Raw genomic sequence first — 22,462 nt, 5'->3', positions numbered from 1 at the left:
AACAATTGAAAAAAATCAACTACAAAAGTAAGACAATATACATGTGTTAAAAATACATTATCTGATAAAAGCCTAAATATCTCATGCAGTGTTGCTTCTAAAACAAGATAAAGTAAATATTTTTTTTAGATATTTTGTACAGAAAAAACAATACAAAATTCTCATCAAATAATTAGATTTATGCCCTGTTATCGAAGGTCTTACTTGAGAAAGAAAAATGATGATCCATCCATCCATCCATCTTCAACCGCTTATCCGAAGTCGGGTCGCGGGGCAGCAGCTCCAGCAGGGGGCCCCAAACTTCCCTATCCCGAGCCACATTAACCAGCTCTGACTGGGGGACCCCGGGGCGTTCCCAGGCCAGTGTGGAGATGTAATCTCTCCACCTAATCCTGGGTCTTCCCCGAGACCTCCTCCCAGCTGGACGTGCCTGAAACACCTTCCTAGGGAGGCGCCAGGGGGCATCCTTACCAGATGCCCAAACCACCTCAACTGACTCCTTTCGACGCAAAGGAGCAGCGGCTCTACTCCGAGCTCCTCACGGATGACTGAGCTCCTCACCTTATCTCTAAGGGAGAAGCCCGCCACCCTTCTGAGGAAGCCCATTTCGGCCGCTTGTACTCGTGACCTAGTTCTTTCGGTCATAACCCAACCTTCATGACCATAGGTGAGGGTAGGAACAAAAATTGACCGGTAGATCGAGAGGTTTGCCTTCCGGCTCAGCTCTCTTTTCGTGACTATGGTGCGATAGAGCGAGTGCAATACCGCCCCTGCTGCCCCGATTCTCCGGCCAACCTCCCGCTCCATTGTCCCCTCACTCGTGAACAAGACCCCGAGGTACTTGAACTCCTTCACTTGGGGCAATACCTCCTTCCCTACCTGGAGTACGCACTCCATCGGTTTCCTGCTTCCAAAAATGATGATCTAATGTGTATTGTTTTTGGTAACAGCAGCATGTAAAATGGCTAGAAATAGCATTTTAGCTTAGCATAATGCTAAATGTTTACATGACAATATACACAAGGTTTATTTCTATTTCTGCTGCTCCAAACTTACTTCACATGTACTTTGTCTGCTTGAATTAATGTAACACATTTAAGAGTGTTTCACTGCTGTTTAAATGCTCTTTGGATCACATTATTTATATGTATAAATGTTTTCCAACTAACAATAAATTACAATAAATTGCAAAGTAATCTCTTCAGTAATCAAAATACTTTTTAAATGTAACTGTATTTTGATTACCAACAGTTTACATTGTAACTGTATTGGATTACAGTTACTAATATTTTGAATACGTAATCCCGTTACATGTATTCCATTACTTTAAAAGTAATTATTGTTTAATAACGAAACACACAGGGACTTCTGGAACAGTTGAGCGATGACGATGAATGAATAGAATCGTTGTACTGGTTTTTGAGCCAGTACATTGAAACGAATCGTCCAACAAACCGAGGCGCTTAAACGAACTAAGATCGGACTGCCCAACGCTATAGCTTGCAGCGAATGCGCAGAAGAAAAACATTTGTGAGAGTGTTTGCAGAAGTTATGTGTATTTGGAATGGGTGTGAATTTCATAAAACACCTTATTCTATTTGGAAAGGTTTCTGGTGTCAAGACTTTTCACATTAACATTTCACATAAAGTTTTACAAAGTAAACAAATTAACGTAAGATTACACGTATTACAGTGCAACATTTACATTTAAGAATGTGCATTAAGCGTTTTTGCACATTTAGTTGTTACATTTAAAGCGGTCCCTTTAAATCACATATAATTGGTTGTCACCACAATACAGACAGGTGGTCTGGCCAATGAATGTCCAGCGTTATATTTTGGAATGGGCGGGATTTCCTCTGTTGTTTGAATTCCGGAAGTGTTTTGAGTCATTGTAGCAGGTTGACACACAGCAGCGCGCGATCGCTGAGCGTTCTGTTCTGATTCTGTTTCGCGCGGACTATGAGGGCGCGCGACGAAGGTGAGGACTGTTTCTTTATTTTAATTGGGACTGTTATGTTCTTCCGGTGGCAGTTTAATGGCGCACAGCAGCAGCTAACTATCCGCCACTATCACCCAATGAAACACAACAACACTCAGCGGTCACAGCTCCACACAGCCGTGATAAACAGTGACATTACGTGTTTGTTAATGCTCATCCGGCTCCTGCTGTGAAATGACAGATCTTTATTAGTATTTAAGGCGTGCAGATATGATTGCTATTCAATACACTCATTATCCTTATAGAAATACCTGTGTCAGTACTGTGGTACAGTGTTGGTGTCAGATGGTATTATCATGGTACTTTAATCATTCAGTAGTAATATGGAGTACATCACAGTGCTCTTATACCATCTGCATGGTCCTCCAAAAGAATACATGGTATTGGCATGGTGCTTGTCCATGGCAGTGTTTGACAACTCACGTAATATAAGGTGTCTTCCTCTTCCTCATGTCAAGTTGTGTGTCTGTTGTGGTATATTTCAGTGACAGCTGAGTGTTTGCTCTGTTACATTGTTTACACTGCACATGTATTTGGCAAGTGTTACATTTGAAAAAGGATGTTTGGATGTTTTGTTTATATTTCCTTGATGTGGCGGGAACTTTATAAAGAACCATTACTTTACATAAAAGTTTGCTATGAACCATTATTTAATATAAAAGTTTTCTGTGTTGTTGAAATCACTTTTTTTGTGTTTTGTTTCTGTGTAAATGTAGTGTAAGGTATATTAATCTAAATTAACTCCAGTAAAAATCACTAATTAACGCTCACCCCTAAATATGACGATCTTCTTGTGAGGGACCCCCTACCTTAAATATAAAGGCATATATGGGTATTGCATGTATAAATACCCATTTATAAAGTGTGAGATGTTATAAACACAACATGTTGTTAGATAAATAATTTGCAAAATGCATATTTAAATAATTGACTTTTATATTGTACTAAAGCCTAAAGAAGTTATTAAAATATCTGGACATTTCTTACTTTTTATTAAAGGATTAGTTCACTCAGAAATGTAAATTCAGTCATTGTTTACTCATCCCTCTGAGAAATGGTGAATAAATGTTGTGCTCAGTGATGTCATACAATGGCAGTTTATGGTGACACCTCTTCAAGCTTCAAAAGAACACAAAAGTATCATTCAGAAGTCTAATTAATTATTCATGAGACTCATGATTTTTATTAAAGTAGACGATAAGATTTGATGAGAAACTGAAATCTGATGTGTTATTTAGTGTAAATGTTCACTGTTGATCTCCTGTGTGTGTTCATGATAGGACACGAGAGCAACAGTTCACACACCCCTCACGACATTGGGGCGTTCAAGAGGAAACTCGTTGTGTTTCCCTAAAAACAGCGAGAGTGACAACAGAACACACACAACTACACAAAACAGAGAACAGAACTTACTAAACATGGCTGAAGAGTTTGTAGTCCAAGAATTGATGCATTTCTATGCCCAGCCTTATTTTTGTGAGGGTTTTTGGACTGGTGCAGTTAACAGTGGACGGAGTTACCCATGTGATGCCGAAAATAGAAAACAACCGATCGATAGACGGTACCGTCGCTCGCAACTGTTGGTTAGGACAAAAACTCTGACTAACATAGAAAATATACGTTTATTGTCTGTCGTTTGTCGTCAGGTTAGGACACGGTGTGACTGTAGCCTCCTCTGTTTCTGTTTGATTTTTGAGGACTCCATTCAAAATATTAAGGCTGGGCATAGAAATGCATAAATTCTTCGATTTCAGTTTGTTTCTCATAAAATCTTATCGTATACTTTCATAACAATCATGAGTCTCATGAATAATTAATTAGACTTCTGAATGATACTTTTGTGTTTTTTTGAAGCTTGAAGAGGTGGTCACCATAAACTGCCATTGTATGACATCACTGAGCACAACATTTATTCACCATTTCTCCCTTTGTATTCAGAACAAGAAAGAAACACAGGGGGGTTTGGGTATCTCAGCGAGTATTGACGCTGACTATCACACCTGGAGTCGTGAGTTTGAATCCCAGGGCATGCTGAGTGACTCCAGTCAGGTCTCCTAAGCAACCAAATTGGCCCGGTTGCTAGGGAGGATAGAGTCACATGGGGTAACCTCCTCGTTGTCGCTATAATGTGGTTCTCGCTCTCGGTGGGGCGTGTGGTGAGTTGTGCGTGGATGCTGCGCAGAATAGCGCGTAGCCTCCTCACGTGCAACGTCTCCGTGGTAACGCTCTCAACAAGTCACGTGATAAGATGCACGGATTGACGGTCTCAGACGCGGAGGCAACTGAGATTTGTCCTCCGCCACCCGTATTGAGGTGAATCACTATGCGACCACGAGGACTTGGAGCGCTTTGGGAATTGGGCGTTACAAATTGGGGACACATTGTTTATATACATCATTTGTTCAATGTATTGACTGTGAGCCTTTTTACATGCACACCAATATGCTGTTAACTCCTTAACATCAGCTTATTAACAAAATCAAAGCAAGTAAACCGCGTTAACTTGAGACTCCCATTTGAAATAATTGAGCCATTCTTCTCTTTTTGATGTCAAACCATGAAAAGGCATGCACACAGCACTTTCACACATTTTATAAGCCAGTAAGAAAGCCGGTAAAGGTGTTTACAATGCAGCATGAAATCGAGGTGATTGGCTTTATTGGGTGATATTCTTAAGCCATCTATTATAACAAGCTCTAATATGGTACTGTCTCTTTAAGAGTACCAGTACTTTATGGTTAAAGAGTATAAAGAGTGTCTACAGTTGGGCGAATGTTAATGAGAGTTGTTTTTATCTCATCTCTGCAATACGTGTTGACTTAAGTGTGTAAATATTTATTGTAAGTTACTGGTCTGAAGGCTTGCTGTTAAACGGAGAATGTTTGAGCAAAATCAGAGTTGACGTTGTTAATTGCAATGTACATGAGCCATGATTTGCTACTTGCTAATGCTAATCAGAACTGGCCAGTATTCAAAAAAATTAGGGGGAGGGGACATTGTTATTCAAGAAATTATCTTATTGGACTATGTCATCAATATATGCAAAATACTCTATTCTTAAAGAGACAGTACCGTTAAGCACATGTTCTACATATCAATGTAAATACATTTAAATGGTATAAATTATGCATGGAAATAAAAACATTTAACAATATCTATTAATGCAATGTAATATATGCATCATATTTATTGATGAAATACAATGATTTGAAAAAGCTAAAATGTGACGTAAGGTGCTTTTGTTCTTACATTCTCTAGAGTCATTGTGAGTCATCTATATGGGCCATCTTCTCTCAAAGAATGGTCACGGCCTGAAGAAGAAGACACGGAAGCTGCGCAAGAAGAAGCGGAGGAGGAACTGCTTCCTTCAGGGTCCCTGCATGCTGTGCTTCATCGTACACGGCAACAGCGGGAGTGTCGAGGACGATTGGCCCTTTGAGAGCAGCCGCGGCGGCTGTGCGGCGGCGGTGGCATCTAAACTCGCCGAGCACTACGCTTCATTGAACTCGCCCGAGGACTGCTCCAAGTTCCTTCTGTCTGCGGGAGAGCTTGCCGTTTTTGAGGGCCAGGGAAGAAGTCTGCTGTCTGCCGTGCCAGCCAGACTGATCGGACCACCGGCGCTGTTCTGCGCCGTCGTTCCAGCCGCAGACTACGTGGAAATGGTGTGCAAGCGCAAGTGTGCTGAGCTGCAGCGGTGTACACCCCGCAAGCAGCCGCGCTGTGCCTTCCAGGAGGCCATGGAGAACGGAGAGGAGCGAGGAGACGCCACCGTTCCGGACGACCAGTGCCTCCTGTCCCCACTCGACACCCTGCCATCCTCCTCCTCGTCTTCCTCTCCATCGGAGGAGGACAGCTGTGGTGCGGGGCGACTGATGGATGAGGGCAGCGCGGCCACCTCGGCGAGCTCCTCCTCTTGCTGTTGCGGGTTGTCCCAGAATGACTGCTCGCAGGAAGGAAAGAGTGTTGAAAATACGGACACATCCCACATTAACCAGCTGCCCTCTTCCATACTGCTCAAGGTCTGTGGGTTTGTTTTATTTAAATGACACCAAATCTTTGAAAGCAGAACTCATTTTAGATGTGAGGGACAATTTACAGTCTGCCAGTGTCAGAAATTAACTTATTTTATTTATGGGAAATATTTGCCCCCTGGAGTGTATTACCTTTAAAGCGATAGTTCACCCAAAAATAAAAATGTGGGCATATTTACCCTCATGCTGTTCCAAACCCATATGACTTATGACCATATGAGCAGAACACAAAAGAAAATGTTTTAAAGGAACATTCGTAAGTCAATACAAGTTAAGCTCAATCGAAAGCATTCGCATAATGTTGATTACCACAGAAATTAGTTTCGAATCGTCCCTCCTTTTCAGGGTTTTTCTCCTAGACAAAAATATAGCGAGTAATAGCTAAATATATGTCTTTGACAATTATGATGGTGTTGCTTATATGCTGCGTTTTTGTTTTTAGCTTCAAGAATCATGTATCATTATTTAGAGTCAGTGATTATCTTTCAATCGAGTCCACACACAAGATAATCAGATGTATAGATCATTAGATAATCCACATGAAGCACAATGTTACATATGGCCACCAGGAGATGGCGCCAAATACACGACACAGACTCAATGATGACTCAAATGACACAGAATGAAACTCATCCTGTGAAATCTCATGACTAAAATCATGTCTGCATGCTATGCAAACCTTTAGTCATTGTTGTGTTTGCATGTGTAATTAGTTCTTATGTACAATTATTATCTTTTATTTGTTTGGAGATGCTTTTGGACACTATGATCAATTATATTTGTAATGTTGTAACTTTTGATCGGTTTGTCGTATCAGCATACATCTTTACTTAGTTACAGGTGGCATCATTGGGAACAAAACAAAAGCAGTTTTCCAGAGCCGCCTTATTTACACCTGGAGATATATCATGTCAAAGTAAAAAAAGTACATTTTTGGCTCGTGTTTTTTTGTGATTTTTCAGCAGATCCTTATGCTGAGAGTCTCAGAATATATCACAATCTATATCATTAAAAACGATGAAAAGTTTTCTTTACATTGACACCATAAACATTTGACCCTCCTTGCTATTTTGTCGAGTTATAATCCTTTAAATTTGGCGATGCCACTGAAACCCATTCGGTTCATTTTAAGTGTCTTACTGTAACAAAGATTTGTCCTTTTTTTTTTTAAAGAAAAGGAGGGACGAGTCGAAATACATTTTTGTGGTCTTCAAAATGATGCCATGATTGAGCTTAACTTGTATTGAACCCGGAATATTCCTTTAGTAAATATCCCTGCCCATCTTTGCAATACAATGATGGTGGATAGAGCCACACTTTAAAGGTTAAAAAAGTTTAGTAAAGGTATTAATGGAAAGGAGACGGCGAGAACCGGCTTGACGACATAAATAATATTTTAATGATTAACTTAAACAAAGACAAACACACAAATGTGTCGGACAGCTGTCCATAAAATATCTCTCTCTCTCTCTGTCGCACCATTATCCGCAATCGGTCTTTATCCCTCTCGGAGGCTTGATTAGCCTGATTAGGGGCCGGGTGTGCGGAATCACGACCCTCCGCCGTGTCGCGTTCCTCCCTCATTCTCTCAGGCCGTTTAGCCCCCGGCATGACGTACACCCACCCCCCCTCCCCCTCTCTCCCTGGGGGAAGAGCGTGCCCCATCTGCCAGGAGGTCATCCCTATCTACCTGAATCTGGGAGGGGACAGGGGGAGGGAAACAATAATGATTAAAATAGGAGGTAACTGTGTAGTACCTCCAACAATTAAAGAAACACTAAAATGTTAAAGAGAGGGAAAAGGACAACACCGAGTGAGCAGCAGTGGGAGAGAGAGAGAGGATAAAAAAACACTTACTCGCCGGTTCTCCGATAAGCCGTAGCTTGGCCTTAGCCACTCCTCCACCCTCTAATGGACGAAAGCTGCGCCTCTATGGGCGGATCGGAGGCAGTCTTCCAGCTCTTGGCGGACGGAACACCCGCCGCATTCTCGGGGAACAGGAGAGATCTCCCCCGCCCCTGACAGTGGTTCTCCTGCTCCAGGCGGTCAGCCAAGAGCCCCTCCCTGCTGCGTTTAGCGGCTGGTAGGGGTATCCCCCCGCCCCTGGCAGTGGCCTTGACCGCTCCAGGCGGTCAGCTAGGAGCCCCTCACGGACTGCGGCCGTTCCTCCGCTTCCAGGCTCCTCTGTCCCCCGGCAGATGGCCGTTGGGGTGGATGGTTGCGGCGAGAACTCCACTACGGCGTATCCCTCCTTTTTCCCAGATTTTGTCACCAGTGTAAAGGGATTAAAGGAAAGGAGGAGGCGAGAACTGGCTTGACAGTGTAAATAATAGTTTAACTAAACAAAAAAGACAAACACACAAAGGTGTCGGACAGCTGCCCGTAAACGCTCTCTCTCTGTCGCACCATCCGCAGTCAGTCTTTATCCCACTTGGAGGCTTGGTTAGCCTGATAAGGGACCGGGTGTGTATAATCACGACCCGCCCTCCGCCCTGTCACAGTAGTACATGTGCATCATATTTAAAGTCTTAAGACGTTCGGTAGGTTTTGGTAACAAATAACCCAAAATTAAATTTTTCAGTTTAACTCTTACTACTGTTGACTGCTATTATGACACTTTCGGGTCATTTTTTAAAGCTTTAAAGTGAGGCACTCTCCACGATGATTGCACTCTTTACTCCCTGAAATGAATTAAAACATCTCCTTTTGTGTTCTGCATAAGAAAGAAAATCATACGGGTTTGGATCGACACGCGGAAATAAACTATGACGTTTTTTTCATTATTTGGAGGCAATATTTGACCCTGGAATTGATTTTGAATTATTTTTAACTACATCCATAATCTGATAGAATTATATTATATTATGATATGTTTTTTTAATGATATTTAGATTGGAAGTTGGCTGATATAATCTGACACCTGATCAGTCTGATTTTCTGCGTTTTATTGCATCCCATCCATAAAAAAGAAGGCGTGCAATAAGTTTGCTAACGATTGAGGGGGCGTTCACACAGGACGTGTTAATGCATTCCTGTGCTTTATTCAGTTGCTCATTAGACTAAAATATTTAACCGCCTGTCATTGACCCAATCAAGTGTTCCAGTTTAATAATCAAATCTATGGTTCAGCATGTTTGTAAATGGCTTTATAGTTTTTTTTTAATCAGCAGCAGGTATTTGTGGATACTAGTGGTATTAAATGATTAATGTCTGTAACTATCTTCTGTAACTTTATCTTTCCTTAATCCAAGACTTGAGCGTGTCTGTTCAGTTTGGCTTTTGCATGTTGTGTACATTCGTGGTGAAGCCCACTCTTGCGTCAAATCCTCAGAGGAACTTCAATACTTGCAACTCTTAACCCTTGTGTTGTGTTCATTTTGTGCTAGCACATGTTGTGTTTCCGGTCAAAAATGGCCAACCCACTAAGATTTATAAATGTATGTTTTTAAATATTTCATATTGCATATATTATCCCAATATGCTGCATTAGAATTTTTATCAACTTCTTTTTTTAGTAGCTAATTATTACAGGATATGTACTAATTTTTTTTAACATATTTAAATATATATATATATATTATTATTTTAATTGATAGAAAGTTTAATTGAACTGAGCTTATATGGGCTAGTGGGGTTCACTCTCTGCTGTAAACTAAATAAAATATATATAATGATTAAATAATAAATGAATAACTTCTTGCCTGATCTGAACACAATAGGTGTCATTATAAAGTTTAGAATCTGGACTTTACATGCATTCATTTGTTATCACAACAATTATATTCAGTTGATAAAACCATAAACAATGTGTTGTTAAATGTGTTGTATATCGTTGGAAAGGTCTCAGTTTGTAGATGTGTTTCACTCAGAGGTCACACTGCAGTGAGTTTAACTGTATGAAACTCTCACAGACACACATGAATATAATAAACAGGAGAGTGTTTTTATCACGTTATTACTTCCTGAAACATTCATATAACACAGACAATGACCTATAGTAACTTACAGCAGAATATCTCGATTCAAACGAGCCCAAACACGACAAAATATGATGAAGAGATCGTGTGTGTGTGTGTGTGTGTGTGTGTATGTGTTGTGTTGTGTATGTGTTTTGTGTGTGTCTGTGTGTGTTGTGTGAGTGTTGTGCGTGTGTGTGTGTGTGTGTGTGTTTTGTGTGTATGTGTTGTCTGTGTGTGTGTCTGTACGTGTTGTGTATGTGTGGTGTGTGTGCTTGCGCGTGTGTGTGTGTGCGCGCACATGTCTGAAGAGTGTGTGTGCACAAACAAACATCCACATACTGTGTGTGTGTGTGTGTGTGTGTGTGTGTGTGTGTGTGCACATGTCTGAAGGACCGTGTGTGCACAAACACACATCCACATACAGTTTGTGCTCATCTTAATCTGTGATGCTCCTGAACACTTAATATTTCTGTATTTTGTAGTCTAATCTATTCATTTCCAATAGCCGGTCATTTTTGACCGATAACACAAGTGTAACAAATGTGAAATAAAGCCAAATATACAGTGGATATAAAAAGTCTACACACCCCTGATAAAATGCAGGTTTTTGTGATGTAAAAGAATGAGACAAAGATAAATCATGTCAGAACTTTTTCCACTTTTAATGTGACCCATTTAAAAAATCTTACAATAACCTGGTTGCGTAAGTGTGCACACCCTCTTCAGAATGAACCAATCGCATTCAAACGCATGTTAAATAGAAGTCATTACACACCTGCCATCATTTAGAGTGATTAATCACAAATAAAGTTCAGCTGTTTTAGTAGGATTTCCCTTAGTTGCATCTCAGAGCAAAAGCCATGGTCCGCAGAGAGCTTCCAAAGCATCAGAGGGATCTCATTGTTGAAAGATATCAGTCAGGAGAAGGGTACATAAGAATTTCCAAAGCATAAGATATACCATGGAACACAGTGAAGACAGTCGTCATCAAGTGGAGAAAATATGGCACAACAGAGACATTACCAAGAACTGGACATCCCTCCAAAATGGATGAAAAGACGAGAAGGAAACAGGTCACGGAGGCTTCCAAGAGGCCTACAGCAACAGTAAAGGAACTGCAGGAATTTCTGGCAAGTACTGGCTGTGTGCTACATGTGACAACAATCTCCCGTATTCTTCATATGAATGGGCTATGGGGTAGGGTGGCAAGACTGAAGCCATTTCTTACAAAGAAAAACATCCAAGCCGGGCTGAAGTTTGCAAAAACAAACATCAAGTCTCCCAAAAGCACGTGGGAAAATGTGTTATGGTCTGATTAAACCAAGGTTGAAATTTTTGGCCATAATTCCAAAAGGTATGTGTGGTGCAAAAACAACACTGCACATCACCCAAAATACACCATACCCACAGTGAAGCACGGTGGTGGCAGCATCATGCTTTGGGGTTGTTTTTGTTCAGCTGGAACCGGGGCCTTTGTCAGGGTGGAGGGAATTATGAACCAGATACCGGGCAATTTTGGCACTAAACCTTCATCTGTTAGAAAGCTGAAGAGGATGTTCACCTTTCAGCACGACAACAACCCAAAGCACACATCCAAATCCAGAAAAGCATGGCTTCACCAGAAGAAGATTAACGTTTTGGAAAGACCTGAGTCCAATTGAACATCTGTGGGGTGAAATGAACAGGGCTGTGCACAGGAGATGTCCTTGCAATCTTACGGATTTGGAGTGCTTTTGCACAGAAGAGTGGGCAAATATTGCCACGTCAAGATGTGCCATGCTAATCGACTCCTACCCAAAAAGACTGAGTGCTGTTATCAAATCAAAAGGTGCTTCAACAAAGTATTAGTTTAAGGGTGTGCACACTTATGCAACCAGATTATATTCACGTTATAGGTCACATTAAAGGTGGAAAACGTTCTGATTTGATTTATCTTTGTCTCATTCCTTTACATCACAAGAACCTGGAATTTTAATAGAGGTGTGTAGACTTTTTATATCCACAGTAGTGTTGTCACGGTACCAAAATGTCAGTAGTCGGTACCATTTTCGGTACCAAAGCAAAACACAAAAACAGGTTACTAAGCAACACACTTTTAATAACAAAGTCTACAAAACATCCGCAGCAGAATTAAGAACAGAAATATGCCATTGAGCAACACTTTAAGTTAAATATAATATTTTTTACTTATAACAAAACTGAACAATGTATGCTTAAGGTATTTTTGAACACTTTTATAAGATTTGCTTCAACTTTTGCAACTTAATTAAAATTTTTACTAAGTACTAAAAAAAAAAACCTAAATAAACAAGCATACAATAGAATTAATAAAAAACTATTTCCAAACTAATGTGCAAAGAAGTGCTCTCGTATTAATAAAGCTGCATTTTGCCATTTTTCTTCATGATAAGAAAAGCATATGGACATATATATATATATATAGATATTATGATTAAATAAGTTCTAATTAAGCTGCATTAAGCGTGTGCGCTCGAGGGATGAGTGTCCCCGAGGCAGAGTCTCTCTCAGCCGGTGCAGTTTCAATCTCTCCTCCTTAGATCGGGACATTCACGCAACTTATAGAAGAGGCACCGACCACACAGAGAAATACCCGTTTCTGAGTTTATAGTTATTAACATGACCTGCTGCTGTATTATTTGAACTTTAATAAAGCAATTTTACTGCATTTAAGATGTAATTCTGGGATGTTTCCTTTAAAGCGTTCCGGCTCTGCTTATTCCACAACGGTACATGCTTCTGAATGTACTTTAATCATTCCCTAATACTTTGGGATCTACATAAAATAAACGGGAAAAGTTTCGAGTGCATCTGGACTGATCTGTGTAATTCTGAACTGCTGCTCTCACTCGTCATCGTTACAGTTTATTGTGATTTCATTTTACGTTAAATGCGATCAAACGGCTATTAGACAACGAACATTTTTCTCGTCAATTTTGTATTTTTGAATAGTTTCAGCCCTAATGCAAATGATAATATGCTTTTAAACTCGCCTGCTTTATTTGCTTGAATAAATCCGGGTGGCTGTCTTTCAGGTGCTTTATTAAGTTTGATGTGTTCCCTCCTTTAGGCAGAAAATTGCGAATGCAGCGTTTACAAATTATGATCTATGATGTTTCCAATTTCCAAACCTGGCTTTTCCCACTTTTCTTTTCGACAAGATTCAGTTTGAGACTCTGGGACTTCTGAGCTTTGCTTGTTGTCATTTTTTTTCATGTTGTGGGCGTTCGAAAACTTCCCGACTCTGCATGGTATCGTAGATCATTTTTTGTTTGAGTACCGACTTAGTACCGGTATTTTTGACAACGCTAATCCACTGTGTGTGTGTGTGTGTGTGTGTGTCATATATATATATATATATGTATATGTGTATATAAAAATGGCAAATTTTTTTATATTTTGTTTTTTCCGATACCATCCATCCATCTTCAACCGCTTATCCGAAGTCGGGTCGCGGGGGCAGCTGCTCCAGCTCTGACTGGGGGACCCCGAGGTGTTCCCAGGCCAGTGTGGAGATGTAATCTCTCCACCTAATCCTGGGTCTTCCCCGAGACCTCCTCCCAGCTGGACATGCCTGAAACACCTTCCTAGGGAGGCGCCAGGGGGCATCCTTACCAGATGCCCAAACCACCTCAACTGACTCCTTTCGACGCAAAGGAGCAGCGGCTCTACTCCAAGCTCCTCACGGATGACTGAGCTCCTCACCCTATCTCTAAGGGAGAAGCCCGCCACCCTTCTGAGGAAGCCCATTTCGGCCGCTTGTACTCGCGACCTAGTTCTTTCGGTCATGACCCAACCTTCATGACCATAGGTGAGGGTAGGAACGAAAATTGACCGGTGGATCGAGAGCTTTGCCTTCCGGCTCTCTTTTCGTGACAAAGGTGCGATAGAGCGAGTGCAATACCGCCCCCGCTGCCCCGATTCTCCGACCAACCTCCCGCTCCATTGTCCCCTCACTCACTGGTCAAAATGACCGGAACACAACATAAGGGTTAATTGGAAGGCTCTAAAAAATTTGGACTTGTATTTTTTGCCTTTGTGCTGTCTTTGACATCATAGTATTTACACCAAGTATAGAGTATTTACCGCCCAATCTGAACACAGCCATGACACAAAACGGCACTTTCCTGTTCTGGACCGATAATAAAACTCGTGTTTGTGAGATGTTTGCAATGTGTTTGCAGGTGTTTTCTCACCTGTCCGTGAAGGAGCGATGTCTGGGAGCATCTCTGGTGTGTAAGTACTGGCGTGACCTCTGCTTAGACTTCCAATTCTGGAAACAGATCGACTTCAGCGGCCTCCAGCAGGTTTGTGTTGTTGTTGTTGTTTATTTTATCGGCTTTCTTCCAACACATTATTGCATCAGCAAAATCCAGTCGTTTTTAAAAACAAATATATGTATTATTATGTATGCTAAATAAAGAATAAATGAAATGGCCATTAGTTTAATGGCGTCAATATGTCCTGATCTTGCAGGTTAAAGACGATCTCCTGGTGAAGATCGCATCGAGGAGACAGAACGTCACGGAGATCAACATCTCTGATTGTCGAAACGTTCAGGATCACGGCGTTTTCTCTCTGGCTTCTAACTGTCCGGGCCTGATTAAATACACGGCGTACCGCTGTAAACAGCTCAGCGATGTGTCGCTCTGTACGGTGGCTCTTCACTGCCCGCTTTTGCAGAAAGTTCACGTGGGCAACCAGGACAAGCTCACAGATCACGCTCTAAAACTGGTGAGCTGCTCGTAACGTGCAATTACACAGCTTTTAATGTTTTGGACACTTGTGCAGAACTGGAAGGGGTGTCACCGGTCCTTGCGTGTGTTTATTGAAGAGTTTGTTAACCAAACCTTTCTAAAACAAAAGGAGGAATTGCAAAGAATGTACTGGTCGCTCTCTTCCATGCTGTTACATTGAATGGCGACTGATGCTTTTAAGCTTCCAAAAGGATGCAAAAGCACCAGAAAGTTATCATAAAAGTGGTCCAGTACAACTTGTGCGCTTCTTAAAGGAATAGTTCACTCAAAAATTAAAATGCTGACATTATTTACTCACCTTAATGCCAAACCTGTATGACTCAGAAACCTGTATGGTTCTTCCGTGGGGCACAAAAGAGAAAAATGTACAAACTCGTCTCAAAACGTTTCTTGTTCCACTCAATGAAGTGAATAGTGACTGTGGTCAAGCTCCAAAACATGTGCCGTATTCGCCATATTTACATATTTTCTGCAAACTTCATGTTATGATTTGATAATGACTTCATTTTTATTTGTACATAATATTATAAAAAAAAATCTATACAGTATATACATTTATATATATTTATGTAGTCGCAATATTTACATATTTAGAGCATACTTGGCTCATCAATGATTTGAAAGTGATACTGACTTCATAATAATTGTATAATTAATATTTCATTAATTGTACATGTATATTATTAATATACAGTGTGAAAATATATATGTACTTCATACTATATATATATAATATTGTATTTATGTCCTATCTATAATATCTAGAACATAAATACTATATTATATATTATACTTATTGTGTATATATATATTATAAAGTACATATTTAAATACCGTGTTTGTGTGTGTATATATATATATATATATATATATATATATATATATATATATATATATATATATATATATATATATGTGTAATATAGTGTAATGTATAAAATAGTATTTGTTCTCTCTATATATAGTACATATATATTAATATATTATTTATATGCTATATGTATATTTTATATACAGTGTGAATATATATATATATATATATACACTTCAAATCATATATACAATATGTAATATAGTAAAATATATAATATAGTATTTGTTCTCTCTATATATTTAAATATGTTCTTTTTAATATATATACGAAATGTAATTTAGTATAATATAATGTAGTATTTATGTTCTATATATATATATATATATATATTATAAATATGTACTTTATAATATATATACAATATATAAGATAGTATAATATATAATATTTGTGATCTATATATATATATATATAGATCATATATATTATACTATCTTATATATTTTATGTATATACAGTGAGGAAAATAAGTATTTGAACACCCTGCTATTTTGCAAGTTCTCCCACTTAGAAATCATGGAGGGGTCTGAAATTGTCATCAGTAGGTGCATGTCCACTGTGAGAGACATAATCTAAAAAAAAAATCCAGAAATCACAATGTATGATTTTTTTAACTATTTATTTGTATGATACAGCTGCAAATAAGTATTTGAACACCTGAGAAAATCAATGTTAATATTTGGTACAGTAGCCTTTGTTTGCAATTACAGAGGTCAAGCGTTTCCTGTAGTTTTTCACCAGGTTTGCACACACTGCAGGAGGGATTTTGGCCCACTCCTCCACACAGATCTTCTCTAGATCAGTCAGGTTTCTGGGCTGTCAGCTTAGAAACACGGAGTTTGAGCTCCCTCCAAAGATTCTCTATTGGGTTTAGGTCTGGAGACTGGCTAGGCCACGCCAGAACCTTGATATGCTTCTTACAGAGCCACTCCTTGGTTATCCTGGCTGTGTGCTTGGGTCATTGTCATGTTGGAAGACCCAGCCTCGACCCATCTTCAATGCTCTAACTGAGGGAAGGAGGTTGTTCCCCAAAATCTCGCAATACATGGCCCCGGTCATCCTCTCCTTAATACAGTGCAGTCAGCCCTGTCCCATGTGCAGAAAAACACCCCCAAAGCATGATGCTACCACCCCCATGCTTCACAGTAGGGATGGTGTTCTTGGGATGGTACTCATCATTCTTCTTCCTCCAATCACGGTTAGTGGAATTATGACCAAAAAGTTCTATTTTGGTCTCATCTGACCACATGACTTTCTCCCATGACTCCTCTGGATCATCCAAATGGTCATTGGCAAACTTAAGACGGGCCTTGACATGTGCTGGTTTAAGCAGGGGAACCTTCCGTGCCATGCATGATTTCAAACCATGGCGTCTTAGTGTATTACCAACAGTAACCTTGGAAGCGGTGGTCCCAGCTCTTTTCAGGTCATTGACCAGCTCCTACCGTGTAGTTCTGGGCTGATTTCTCACCTTTCTTAGGATCATTGAGACCCCACGAGGTGAGATCTTGCATGGAGCCCCAGTCCGAGGGAGATTGACAGTCATGTTTAGCTTCTTCCATTTTCTAATGATTGCTCCAACAGTGGACCTTTTTTCACCAAGCTGCTTGGCAATTTCCCGTAGCCCTTTCCAGCCTTGTGGAGGTGTACAATTTTGTCTCTAGTGTCTTTGGACAGCTCTTTGGTCTTGGCCATGTTAGTAGTTGGATTCTTACTGATTGTATGGGGTGGACAGGTGTCTTTATGCAGCTAACGACCTCAAACAGGTGCATGTAATTTAGGATAATAAATGGAGTGGAGGTGGACATTTTAAAGGCAGACTAACAGGTCTTTGAGGGTCAGAATTCTAGCTGATAGACAGGTGTTCAAATACTTATTTGCAGCTGTATCATACAAATAAATAGTTAAAAAAATCATATATTGTGATTTCTGGATTTTTTTTTTTAGATTATGTCTCTCACAGTGGACATGCACCTACGATGACAATTTCAGACCCCTCCATGATTTCCAAGTGGGAGAACTTGCAAAATAGCAGGGTGTTCAAATACTTATTTTCCTCACTGTATGTACAATATGTAAGATAGTATAATATATAATGTGGTATTTATGTTGTGTGTATGTACTGTATATTATTATATTATAATTGAATAGTATTTAATCAGTTATTATAATATAATCATGTTATAATGTATCCAAGTATTTAGTTCTATAGTTATATTATTTATGTATATAGTGTCTGGGTTTGGAGTAATATTAGGTTGAGTAAATAATGTCACTGGAGAACCCCATCGAACGGCTCATTGAGTCACTGAGTGAGAACCGAATCATTCAGACCCGTTTGGGAACCGAATTAACCAATCAAATGGCCTTAACTGAACATGTGGTTTGTGTGTTTTGTGCAGTTGGGTGAACATTGTAAAGAACTGAAGGACGTGCATTTCGGCCAGTGCTACAGCATCAGTGATGACGGTCTGGTGGCGCTGGCGCAGGGCTGCACCAAACTACAGAGAATCTACATGCAGGAGAACAAACTGGTAGGTGCTTTCAATGACCAGAAACACGTTTAAAACCTCACGTGACATCACAGGTAGCCTTTCTGGAGCGTTTCCTCCCTCTGTGATCACTAGAAACCGACAAAGGTACCAAAACAAACAGGCAGATGTTTAAGAATGTGTTGATGGAGCCGACTGATTTCATGTTTGCTCTGTGAATGTGTGTGTAAATCCAGCAGAGGGCAGTGTTTGATCTCTAATGATACACTGTTTCAGTGTGAAGAAGAGCGTCGCTATAGAGCTTTGGAGGTTCATTTAAATAAACACGAGCAGGATAAGAGGTGAAACTGAATTATTGAAATCATAACTGTTAGTTTGACTTTATCAGGGGATTTATTTTGTCTATATGTCTGTAAAGTGCTGCTTTGTTGGGCATGCTTTAGATCAGACGTCTGTCCTGGCTTTTCCAGATGTGTGATTATTGACAGGTGATTATTGACTTTTGTTTTTATTTCACTTTGTTACACTTGTGTTCTTGGTCAAATATGGCCGCCTATTGTAAATGAATGGATTAGACTACAAAATACAGAAATATTTAGTGTCCCGGAGCATCACAATCATTTAGATCAACACATACTGTATGTGGATGAGTGTTTGTGCACACACAGACTTCAGACGTGCGCGCACACACACACACACACACCCCCTCATGCACACTTACACCCTTACACACACACACACACACACACACACACACACACACACACACACACACACACCCTCATGCACTCGTACACCCTTACACACACACCCTTACACACACACACACACACACCCTCATGCACACGTACACCCTCACACACACACACACACACACCCTCATGCACACGTACACCCTTACACACACACACACACACTCACACACAATGTGTGTTGAGCACCCTTTTGTGCATCGTCTTTCCATGTTCACACCCTCATGCACACTTACACACCCTCACACACATAAACACACACACATACTTACACCCGCACACACATGCACACACTCACACACGCAGACACACACACACACACACACACTCACACACAATGTGTGTTGAGCACCCTTTTGTGCATCGTCTTTCCATGTTCACACCCTCATGCACACTTACACACCCTCACACACATAAACACACACACATACTTACACCCGCACACACACACACATCATCTCTTCATCATATTTTGTCGTGTTTGGGCTCGTTTGAATCGGGATATTCTGCTGTAAGTTACTATAGGTCATTGTCTGTGTTATATGAATGTTTCAGGAAGTAATAACGTGATAAAAACACACTCCTGTTTATTATATTCATGTGTGTCTGTGAGAGTTTCATACAGTTAAACTCACTGCAGTTTGACCTCTGAGTGAAACACATCTACAAACTGAGACCTTTCCAACGATATACAACACATTTAACAACACATTTAACAACACATTTAACAACACATTTTTTATGGTTTTATCAACTGAATATAATTGTTGTGATACATTTGCAAATGAAAGCACAAACACAACACACGTGTTAAAATGCTCCGTGCGCTAACGGCTATCGTAGAGCTCGTCACAGAGGACTCTAATGCATTCTTTGGCATCCACTTCATGTGAGGATTACACACGTTTTCACTGAAATTTGACTGTCGTTCCCACAGCTCGTGCCGTCTGTATCATCGTCGACTCTGAAACCATAACTATGTTTTTCTCCCCGAGAGAGAGATATTGCCGTCCCCTATTGAGACGGAAGCGAGGCACCGTTCCGTCTGCCCGTGACATCTGAATCCTCTCTCTCTCGCGCCGGCTCAAATGTTTTCTGTGACAGATCGCACAATTGTGGGACTCATTTACAATAAAGGCCCATGGAGCTGTCCTCCACCCCTTGGCCTGCTAATGGAGTAAAATGATCCCGCGTCTGTCTCTTCCAATCACTGATGAATAGCGCTGATCCGTAGATGGGCCCGCTCTTCCTGGCCTCATCGCTGCTCCTCCTGGCACAGATAATTGAATAATTAAAAAGCTGGAAGTCATTTCTGTGCGGTCGCTGCGTTTCAGAGTTGCTCGGCCTACGGAGGCTTTTTTTTAGCTATCAATATATGCTGGAAAGACAATTTTGTCATCATTTACCCACCTTGTCTGACTTCTTTTGTGGAGCACAAAAATAGATTTATTCAAGCAGCTTTTTTCCTTAAACGTTCATAGTGACCAAGTCGGTCAGGTTCCAAACCATACGTTAAAAGTTGTCCATATGTGCTATAGTTCAAGTCTTCAGAAGTCATATGATGGTTTGTGAGTGGACAGTCTTTATTCACTGAAAATCTTCCCCTCCACCATAGCTTGCTAATCTAATATGGCACAGGTTGGATGTTAAAGGGCATGTTTTGTTCTGATTTGAGTGTTACGGCGGTGGAGAAGATTATCAGTGAATCTTGGAAAACCAAATATTTAAGTGATTTAAAATCAGTTATTTCCGTCAGTTCATGTAAATGAACCGGTAGCAATAAACAATTCCCTCATATTTAGCATTGGGAATTCTGGTTCGTGAAAACTAGTTCACATAAACGATTGACTTATAAGATATATTTAGTTAATTCCTGCTGTTTATCACTATTTGTTTTACTTTTATTTATGTGTAGTTAAGCGTACTGTATATTTACCCTTTAAGCGGCGGGACCTTAAAAGGGTTTACCACTATTGCAATCAGTAAAAACATCAAACTCATCAAAATGTTTTTTGGAAAACGGCCGAAGGGTAGAATACAACCAGCATATTTGATTATCTCACTGACAAAATATAGGGAGTAATAGCTAAGCATATGTCTTTGACAATTATGTTTGTGTTGCACAAGATAATCAGATGTATAGATCATTAGATAATCCACATGAAGCACAATGTTACATATGGCCACCAGGAGATGGCGCCAAATACACGACACAGACTCAATGATGACTCAAATGACACAGAATGAAACTCATGTGCAGTTGTGTTGTGTTCTGTTGTCACTATCACTGCGGAGGACCCGTTTTTAGATAAACACAACGATTTTCGCTTGAACGCCCCAATGTCGTGAGGGGGCGGCATGAACTGTCGCTCTTGTGTCCTATCATGAACACACACAGATCAACGGTCAGTGAACATTTCCACTAAATAACACATTCGATTTCAGTGTGTTTATCCATCGGGACACAGTGTGACTGTAGCGTCCTCTATGTTTCTGTTTGAGTAAAAAAAGGCTGGGCATAGAAATGCATCAATTCCTCAATTTCAGTTTCTTTCTCATCAAATCTTATCGTCTACTTTAATAACAATCATGAGTCTCATGAATAATTAATTAGACTTCTGAATGATACTTTTGTGTTCTTTTGAAGCTTGAAGAGGTGGTCACCATAAACTGCCATTGTATGACATCACTGAACACATCATTTATGCACAATTTCTCCCTTTGTGTTCAGAACAAGAAAGAAAGTCATATAGAGTTACAACAACATGGGTTGCTTATGCATATGTATGTTGTGATGTGACACTAAGCAGTCTTTAGAATATAAAGATTTCACTCCTGAAAATAAAGGTTGGCGTAGAGCCCTGTTGCTAAATATATATATATATTTTAAAGAGTAGCTTGAATGTAGTTTAACCACTTAAAGCAGTTTTAAAGGTGCCTTCTCAACACTGCTTTTTATTCTTTAACCATAGATTGAACAACACGACTTTTGTGAACTTTCCCATCAAGACTGTAAGAAATGTCACATTTATACGAATGCAGATAAACATGTCAGTCATTGAGAATCAAAGCAGCGATGGAATTAGTACATTTAAGTACATTCATTTCAGGCTCCAAAACATGTCAAAGAAACACTGTGGCTGAATATCTGTCCTCCTCTAATATATATTTGCAGAGCCCAGCGTTATATATCCTACAGTTAGTGCCGAGCTTCCTCCCAATGCAGATGGCCTGCACTTTTAATGACCCAATTGCGATTGGAACGATATCCGGCCTCAGGGGTCGTGTGGATAAATCTGATTTTCACCTACATTCAGATTTACGGAGTATCCCGTCCTCTTGCCCATGCAATTTATGGCCGAGTAGCCTGAGAACTAAAAGCAATTAAGCAGCGCGTTAGGCCAATTACCCGACTCGTGATGGTCTCCAAATCAAATCTGTAGTTCTAAGTCCAGGTTCACTCCGCTAAAGAGCCCCCGCTCTTAAATTGGCCCACTTGTCTCCTTGTCAGTTCTGAACTGCTGAACTGCACTTGACGTCAGCGAAAGCGAGATTGTGGGAGTCGAGACTCCATCTG

At 40.2% G+C, this 22,462-nt stretch overlaps 1 protein-coding gene across 1 annotated transcript in view; it reads left to right on the top strand.

Annotated features, from left to right (window-relative positions):
* The first annotated feature begins 1,881 nt into the window (after positions 1–1,881).
* LOC127621416 (F-box/LRR-repeat protein 17-like) overlaps positions 1,882–22,462 on the top strand; it is a 331,319-nt gene continuing 310,738 nt past the window's right edge. The window contains exons 1-5 of the mRNA XM_052094995.1: positions 1,882–1,981; positions 5,261–6,021; positions 14,195–14,317; positions 14,487–14,744; positions 18,044–18,175. Coding sequence (XP_051950955.1) covers positions 5,281–6,021; positions 14,195–14,317; positions 14,487–14,744; positions 18,044–18,175 — 1,254 coding nt within the window. The 5' untranslated portion in view covers positions 1,882–1,981; positions 5,261–5,280. The remainder of the gene's footprint in view (positions 1,982–5,260; positions 6,022–14,194; positions 14,318–14,486; positions 14,745–18,043; positions 18,176–22,462) is intronic.

The sequence above is a fragment of the Xyrauchen texanus genome, chromosome 27, assembly GCF_025860055.1.
Source record: "Xyrauchen texanus isolate HMW12.3.18 chromosome 27, RBS_HiC_50CHRs, whole genome shotgun sequence".
In the NCBI taxonomy this organism is placed as follows: domain Eukaryota; kingdom Metazoa; phylum Chordata; class Actinopteri; order Cypriniformes; family Catostomidae; genus Xyrauchen; species Xyrauchen texanus.
Note: the sequence above shows the minus strand (reverse complement) of the source record. Positions and strands in the feature narration are given on the sequence as shown.